The sequence below is a fragment of the Rhinolophus ferrumequinum genome, chromosome 9, assembly GCF_004115265.2.
Source record: "Rhinolophus ferrumequinum isolate MPI-CBG mRhiFer1 chromosome 9, mRhiFer1_v1.p, whole genome shotgun sequence".
Classification (NCBI taxonomy): Eukaryota; Metazoa; Chordata; class Mammalia; order Chiroptera; family Rhinolophidae; genus Rhinolophus; species Rhinolophus ferrumequinum.
Window position 1 is genome coordinate 33,508,934 of NC_046292.1, and position 9,108 is coordinate 33,518,041.

Below are 9,108 nucleotides of genomic sequence, written 5' to 3' on the forward strand. Positions count from 1 at the left end.
ATTGACATTTGTGATTGACAAGAGGCTATTACCTCATCTTTTTAAACTGTGCATGTTCCTTCCCAGAATTCAGTGTGTTATAATGATATTAATGAACTTCCAGGCGTATGCATGGTATTATAATGATGGTATAATAAGGCTGAGGTGAGATGAAAGTCATGTAGCCTTTACTGCACAGGTTTGAGTGACCAGTCTAATCTAGTTAGTAGTTTGTGTCTTCTAAGTGTCTTCACAGTGGTTAATGGTTATGGCAGATAAGGGAAACATTTGGGCTTAGAGGGGAGGTTTTTGGGAGGTCTCTGGGCGGTTCTCCATAGGCTGTGTGGAACGTACGGGAGTGTCTGGAGACCCCATTCCTATCTCTAACTGCCTCAGAGGCGTGATCCCTATAAATCTCTATGGGAAGTTGAGCGACAGGAGATCTCTTCTTCCGTGTGTGCTTCCTGCTGAATATGGCCGTTGTCCCTGCCTGTCAGGGATTCATGGGACTCTCACCCTATCTGATCTTAGATGAGGGGAAGGGGTCTCGAGAGCCACCTGGAAGACCGTGTTGGCCTCCTTGGTTGGGGTGTACTGGAAGCCTTGCAGGGGCATCGTTTGTATCCCAATGGCTCCTAGATGAGGAGAGAGAGATTTTGATTCATAGATTAAAAGCGCTGACCCAAGGAGCGGGACTCGAGCTACTGACACAGGGTGAAAGTCCATTTGACTTCATACTACTTATTCAGGTGGCCTTGTTTACCCAGGGTCTGGAGTGGCCTGGAAAGAATGCTGGGCCACAGTGATTACAATCAACAAGCTTAAATCACAGGCTTCTGGGTAATTATCTGAAGCGGAGGATGAGAGACATTCTATGATTTAGGCTCAGAGCAGTCTTTAGTTTAAGATTAAGATACTGATTTAAAAAGTGATGAAAACTAGGGACTAGGGAGCTAAGAAACTAGGGAAAAGGAGACTTAAAATGTCTATAGTGAGGGGGCTCTCCCTTATCACCTTAAATAGTTAGATAAATTTTGGGATCATTTCATGGCTTGTGGACATTGTAGCTACCATGTAGGTAAAGGACATTTTTAAGGCAAATTGAGAAATTGTATGGAATGTCTCTCAGATTTCTTAATTGTTTATTTAATATACAAGCAAAGCTTTTTTAATGTAAGGAAAATTAGAATATAGAAATTAACACGAAGGGAAAAGAACCGATAGTCCTACCGCTGGGTTGAATGTGCTGATTTTCTTTCCTATGTGTTATTTCTTTCAGAAATATGGCTACACACACCTTTCTGCAGGAGAACTTCTTCGTGATGAAAGGAAGAACCCAGATTCAGAATATGGTGAACTCATTGAAAAGTACATTAAAGATGGAAAGATTGTGCCAGTTGAGATAACCATCAGTTTGTTAAAGAGGGTAAGGAGTGTGAATGCCAGCCAATTAAACCCAGCAAGGAAATGAGAAAATAAATCTAGCTTTTCTTTGAATAATTAAAAAAATCAAAGTATTGAATTTCTTGCATGTCGAAGTGGTCACAGTATTTGAGAATGGAAATTCCACTTTTACCTGGGAATTGGATAGTAGCAGGCATCCTCTACCTTGGTCTAGGATCTGCTACTGCTCAACTTAACATCCATTATCAGTGCACTTGACCCTTCCCAGTGTGCAATCTCTTTTGAATTTCTACTTCTTCTTTTTCTTCTTCCCCCCTCCCATCTTCTTTTCCCTTTTCTGTTTTCTTATAAATTTCCTCTTCTCTCCTCTCCCTCTTCCTTCTCCCCCCTCCCTTTCTCCTTCCCTCCCTTTCTTCCTCTCTCCCATGACCCTCCCATTGTTGCTGTTCTCTCAGTCCTGATACCTCCTTTTCTGGTGCGTGCATCACCATCTTGAGGGTGAAATGCTGAGACTAACAGCTGTCAAACTAAAATATGTCTCTTGTAAAAAACAGATACCTTGAATTTCCATAACTCTCCACTATAGATTCCCAAGGCTAGTCATTAATGCGTATTTTCGCATATAAGAAACAGTGAAGGAGAAATGCAAGAGTGGAAACAGTGAGAAATAGTTGAAGACCGATGAGAGCATCTGGATGGAAACAGAGAAACTTGAAGATGAAGAGTAGCTCATTCACACACATTCTTTCCTCTTGTCTCAGAGATTGGAGTAACCTGCTTCTATTCCAGAATAAATAAATCCTCTCTCCTATTCTCTGGTTATAATACCCTTTCCCTGCTTTATACCTAAGCATTGTGAAAGACTGGTTTACATTTTTTATTTTTTCACTTTCTGCTCATCAGACCTTTTCAGTCAGGTTCTATGTCCATCTTCGTTGAAACTATTCTTGCTGATGTTACCAGTAATCTTCTCTATCAAATCTAGGGGATATTTTCAGTCCTTTTTCTTGTAGCGTTTAACTCTACTTACTGTCTTTTTTGAAACTCATTTTTCTTTGTTCTCTGTGACACCATTTTTCTTGGTCTCTAACTATTTCAATGACTGCTGTTTTTTAAATCTTTGATAGTTCTGCAGGTTTCCTAAACCATATGCTTCAAGGGTTTCATTCTTGGTTTTCCTTTCATTTTATATATTTCTTGCTGGCTGGTTTTAGCCACGCCCAAAGCTTTCACTGTGCTAATGATGCCAAAATCTATAGCTCTAGCACAAATCTTTTTCCTGAACTCCAGACTTATATTTCGAACTAACTACTGGGCATCCATCTGAATGTCTTACAAGTATCTCAAAATCAACATGTCAGAGACTGAATGAATGCATCATCTAGAATGTGATTGCTTTTATTTCCTGTCCCAGTTAATGGTGCTACCATCTACCCAGCTGCCCAAGCCAGAAGTCTGGGTGCCATCCGTTTCTCCTTCACGTCCCCAGATCGATTCAGTGAGAGATCCTTCCAGTCAGATCCTCTTCTTGACCATTGCTAGAGCCTCCTCATTAGTTTTTTTTACCTTAAACATCCTTGTCTCCTTCTGATTCATCCTTCAAGGTGCAGTCAAGATGTTTTTTTCTAAAAGGTGATATGAACATATTCTTCTGCTTAAAATCCCTGCGTGGTCCTTTATTGCTTCCAGAGTAAAAACCAACTCCTTAGTGTGGCAATGAAGTTCTTCATTACTCTTGCCTCTACATGCTTCCTAGTCATAGCTCCCACCACTTTCTACACACATCGTAAGATTCCGCTATAGCACCTTACTTCAGATTCGTGAAAGCTGTTATGCTTTCTCTTTTCTGAGCCTTTATACGTCCAGTTTACACCATCTAGAGTACCAGGATCCCTTTCTACCTGCCATTTCACTGTTCAGGATTCAGCTCTGCTGCCACCTCTTGAGTAAAGCTTTCTCTGAGTTTCCAGGTAGTTTGTGCTTGCTTCTTTGTTTTATCATAGCATCTGTTCATAGTTCATACCTCATCATAGAACTTAGCACATTTAACTTACATATTTGTTAGCCCTGGACTGTGAGCTTCCTCAGGCGCCATGACCTTGCTCTTCATGTTCTCTGATAGTAGGCCTCAAATAAATATGTTTAGTGGGTAGAATACTGATGTACCTCTTCAGATATCTTCTACTACCATAATTAGGGTAGAAATGCTTATAGCAGTAGCCCAATAGCGTCTGTGGAAGTTTTGTGAATATTAGAGAAGCTAGATGCTGGGATAAATGAATAAGGATCCTGACAGCCATTGTTCTTGAGGGACCTAGGAAACAGTTTGAGCACTGAGAAGACTAGATATCAGTTTCTTTTGAAATAGAGGCTCCTTTGGAGTTTGTCAAAGTCATGCATCTGCGCTTATTCCGTGGTGGTTGATAGTGGTAAGGATTTGCAGATTAGACAGCTAGCTGCACCGCCCATTCACATATCCCCACCTTCTACCTAAATTCTGACTTTGGAAGAGGATGGTGAAATGTGTTTCTCTTCGTCTCTTTCTGAATGTATTGTTTACTTTCTACATGTGTTTTGGGGTAGCCAGTGGCATTTAGGTTTAATTAGCTTCAGTTAAAAAAAAAATTTAGCTCACACTAATAATCCATTCTAGCAATCTCTTTATATTTGTCCAAAGTGTTTTTGCAGTTAGATTTGAATTATTGCAGAGGACTTATGGAAGTAGCATACTTTCCACCACAGCAAAACACTTGGGAAGAGGAAAGGGAAGGTAAAATAGGGTATCTAGTGACTAGAGCAAAAATAGGCATTATTGGTTAATGCCTATTTTTCTGTTTTTGCTGTTTATAACTTTGTGAATGCATATGTGAAAGAATACGTGCTTACTATAGAAAATTTAGAAACTACAGGAAAGAATTGTGTGTGTATATAAAATGTGGGAGGGCTACATACCCATAATTTTACCAACTTGAGGCAACCATGTTGATACATCGGCTCAGTTCCTTAAAGTCGTTATTTTCCTATGATTCCTTCACTCTTATGATTTAAAGAATAATAATAAAACAAACACCAATATATCCACCACCCTGCTTAACAAATTACATTTTGTTAATATAGCCTTGACCCTAAATCTTCCTTTTCCTTTAGGAAATGGATCAGACAATGGCTGCCAATGCTCAGAAGAATAAATTCTTGATTGATGGATTTCCAAGAAATCAAGACAACCTTCAAGGTTGGAACAAGACCATGGATGGGAAGGCAGATGTATCTTTCGTTCTGTTTTTTGATTGTAATAATGAGGTAACAAAAATCTTCATTCGCCCTTTACTTATGTTAGTATTTACATTTTATGTTGGCAGCAGTACTTTTTTGAATTAGAACATTGGATAGACAGAACAGCACTGTCTTGCTGTTGGAGTGTTAAGCACTCTTTGGCATCCACAACCTCGTTGACTTAAAATTTGCTTTTATTTTTCTAAGTAACAAGAATTTATTTCATTTTGCTTTGTTTTTAAGAATTGATTAGCAATAATGTTAGGTAATGAAGCTGCTGCACTGTTACTTCTTAGGTATGCACTGTTATCAGAGAGTGTCTTGCCTTAGGATGGTTGTTTACTGGAAGAGAAGCACATTTCTGGAAAGTTGGGAAAACTTTCTGTTTTAAGGAAACATAATAGAAGGTGCCTGATTTGTCTTCTCAGAGTAAGATGATCTTGAAAAAAGCAAGAAAGTGTTCTTTTTCTTTTCGGCTTTTCTAATAACATACTCTGACATACCTTTGAATAACTAAATGAATTTCTTAGAATCATTTAGTTAAAAGGCCTGACTGTCTGACACCTGTACACTTCATTAAATGAATGCCAACAGCCTGAAAGAAGAAGAATCTGAAGTACTGCCTTGAAGGAAGCTGACTATTCTTAGGTTGAATTGCAAATATGCCTTGGGGGAGGGACTTGCTGCATCCTTTGAGTTGTTTAAAAATGTAACTCTCTTCTTCCAACCCCCAAAAATATGTTTCCACTTATTCTTCAAAGTTAACTTTAGAATGTTACCACAGCTTTATAACTAAGGAATGTTTATTCACGATTAACAAGGGGTACTTTATTCAAATGCAAATATGTTGATTCTTAAATATTTGGGTATTTATGGAATTATCGAAAAGTAAGCAGAAATAGAACAAAGTTTGAGGTATGTAATTCATACCTAATAAGTTAATAATATATCCTAGATGGAACCATACACATACAGATCTTCTTTTTATTGCGGTTTGAAAAAAATACACAGGAAAAACTGAGTCATGAATGAATTATTATGCTCTGTACTTATTTAACCTAGTTTATATAAATTGAACCACATGTTTAAATTTAAAAGGACTTTGCATGTTGATTAATGAATTAGACACATTGGGTTTAATGTTGTTTTTCTTTTTTTTTTTTTAAACTCTTCAAACTTTATTCTCTTTTCAGGTTAAAAGAATGTCAAATTTGTATCTTTCTTTTGTAAAATAACTTTTTATTTCTCTTTTTAGATCTGTATTGAACGATGTCTTGAGAGAGGAAAGAGCAGTGGTAGGAGTGATGACAACAGAGAGAGCTTGGAAAAGAGGTACTTTGCAGTTTTTATACACAGCCATCTCAATCTCAGTTTGGAACTTGAGTAGCAGATTAAATGTTTGCCTCATTTTGGTCCAGAAAAACAAAACGTTATGCTCCAAAATGTAAAATGGCTTGTCTGAGAAAATGATAAAGGAGTCAGTTGGGTCAGATGCAGTTGTCCTCTGAGCTGTCCTGTAACATGGGGGAATGGATGGATACTTTGAACCTTGCAATATTTGCTTCTTTTGCAGAATTCAAACCTATCTTCAGTCAACAAAGCCAATTATTGACTTATATGAAAAAATGGGGAAAGTCAAGAAAATCGATGCTTCTAAATCTGTTGATGAAGTGAGTATCCCTAGCCTGCCTTACAAAAAATGTCAAGTAAAAATGTATTTTTGGGTCAAGGATTAGGCATGAGAAAAAGAAATATTATGACACTTTAGTTTGCTTTCCAAGACATTGGAGACTAAATGAAAAATTAGGCTTTTTCTCCTGTTTTGAATACAGTCTAAAATGGGTTTTACAATTTCAGACTTATTCTTCATAAGAAGTGGGTAGTTTATTAATTCTAAACCTGTTTTCTGAAACACTGGAAAATTGGTACTTTGACAATTATAATTTGGACCATAATCATTTTTTAAAAATCTGTAACCTGAATTTCAAGTCATCTAGCTTAGGAGCCCCAGGCTGCCTCCGTCTCTTCCATCACAGAGCATGTCGCTCCAGAGGTCCAGCATTTCCTTGACTCAACACCCCTCTCTTCCTTCATGAATCAGTGGTCTCGATATTGTGGTTTACAAGCCCTCAGTGTCTAGCAACTATTTCTAGTGCCTCTGAATTCACCTAATCTTTCCTGATTCCCTGAATCTTCTTCCTCTGGATCTTTTTTATTGTATAGTCATTTTTGGTTTTTATCCATTGTCATTTCCTATAGCAGTGAGGTAAATATATCAGAAAACTTCAGTGTTTTAGAATCAGATCTAGGAAGATAAGCCACTTCAGTTTACATTTTATCAAATTATGGGTAGCCTATCAAGTTTTGTCCTAAAAGCACAATAAAATTGAATGCAACATGTTCATAATTTTATATGTATTATTTATATTATATTACTGTCTATAGTAAAATAGATGAAACTAAGAAATCATAATGTTTTTAATGATCCATTTTGAAAATTAATATAAAATTGACATATTTTTAAGCCATATGGTATTTTAACAATCTCTGGTTTTTAAATAATATTATCTTTTTCCCTTTACAGGTTTTTGATGAAGTTGTGAAGATTTTTGACAAAGAAGGCTAACTGTGAACTTGAAAGCGTCCTTGAAATCATGCTTGAATATTGCTTTGATATAGCTGCTATCACAATCCCTTTTTAAGGCAATTTTAATCTTTCATAATTACATAACAGTTAATGGCTAGTAAGTAAGACAAATTAAATTTTTTATCTTTTTTTTGGTTATAGGAGTAGTCAGTGAATTCGGGTCTAACTTCATCTTAGCTATGGTGCTCACAAAACAAAGAAGGGTATTAGCTAGTTTGTTTTTATTTAAAAAAGAATATCCCTTTTATTGTTTGTGCCTTCTGTGAGCATAACTTTTTAGTATATGCGTATATCCCTTTAGTTATTACAATATGTCAGGATTAGGGATTCCTTACTTCCTCTTTTTCTTGCAGGTTTTAAATTTCCAACCTGTTAAGTGAATTTGTGGACCAAATTCCAAAGGAACTTTTTGTGTAGTCAGTTCTTGCACAATGTGTTTGGTAAACAAACTCATACAATGAAGTCCTAGATGTGTTTTCATACTTATCAAATAACTGACCATTTCCTATAGAAAGGTAAGAAAACTTAGGCTTCCTTTTACTACAACTTGTACAAAGTTGTGTGACGGGGCATAGTCTTTGCTTCCAGGGATTCGGATGGTGACAATGGGGGTTCAGAGCCTGGCAGAATTGTCAGCTTTATTCTGACATAAATCTGAGGTTAAGGGGCAAGGATCACATTTAATGACGTATTTCTTATGCTCCATTATATAGTGTTATTAATGATTAAACTAATCTTAACAAAATTCCTAGCAGTGGAACCTTGAAATGCATGTACTAGGTTTATGGTAAAATGGGGTTGTTTTTGTTTGTTTTCTAGGCTAAATATAAGGTTAGTATAAAGTAGAGGCAATCTAATGGTTAAGTTTCCCATTTGTATTTTATTTTCTTGAATACTTTTTTTTCATAGTTATTTGTTTAAGAAGATTTAAAAATCATTGCACTTTGGTCAGAAAAATAATAAATATATCTTATAAATGTTTGATTCCTTTCCTGCCTACTTTTATTCAGTAAATTCGTTTTTTGTTTTTTTTTTTGGCATCATGTTGAAGTATGGAAAGGTATAGAATAAAAAGAGAAGTCTATAGAGTCCAAAAGAATTTTTTCTTAACTCTATTCTTTCTTTAAAAATCTCTGAGAAATTTGTTTTTTCCTTTCTTACCTTTTTTCTACCATCACTAATGCAAAATGGTATCCAAGGTTCTTACTATAAGATTTATTAAACTGTTTCTCATCTTCATCGCTTATACCATTGGGTATACAGGGTTAAATCAGGCAAGGAATTTTTATTTTGTATAATTAATTAGAGTTTATATTTAAAGTCATTGGAAATAGTGAGAACAATTTATGGATGTCTTATATTGTATTAGATTCATTTATTTCTATGTGTGTTATGAAATTCATCTATTAATGAAGAATGTTCAATATACTTGCCATTAGAAAACAAAGTGTCCATAAGTACTGTATCATATTAGCCACCAAAATTTGTATTGACATTATGTTGGTTTCTTGGCAGTGACTGTAATGAATTCTTATCTAGTGATTCAGTCCAGCCAATCCAGAGGGATTTTACTGGTAATTGAATCAAACCGCTGTAGTATGAAGCAGGAGTAAAGACTTAATATTTGAGTGCATTACTACTCACATAAGTGAAGAAATCCATCAGATCGGGATCTGAATATTTATATTGATATTGTGAAAGCATCCTTAATTTAACGTTTTTAAGAAGACTGTTGAGATTAGATACTTTGCTTCCCTTCATCAAATATCTTCCTGTGGCATTTGAAAACAAAAACCAAGAAACAT

General features: G+C 36.0%; 1 protein-coding gene across 1 annotated transcript in view; it reads left to right on the top strand.

Annotated features, from left to right (window-relative positions):
* CMPK1 (cytidine/uridine monophosphate kinase 1) overlaps window positions 1-8,284 on the top strand; it is a 29,291-nt gene extending 21,007 nt beyond the window's left edge. Inside the window, exons 2-6 of the mRNA XM_033114183.1 lie at window positions 1,259-1,405; window positions 4,531-4,683; window positions 5,912-5,988; window positions 6,230-6,326; window positions 7,241-8,284. Of these exons, the coding sequence (XP_032970074.1) occupies window positions 1,259-1,405; window positions 4,531-4,683; window positions 5,912-5,988; window positions 6,230-6,326; window positions 7,241-7,282 (516 nt within the window). The 3' untranslated portion in view covers window positions 7,283-8,284. The remainder of the gene's footprint in view (window positions 1-1,258; window positions 1,406-4,530; window positions 4,684-5,911; window positions 5,989-6,229; window positions 6,327-7,240) is intronic.
* Window positions 8,285-9,108: the final 824 nt, after the last annotated feature.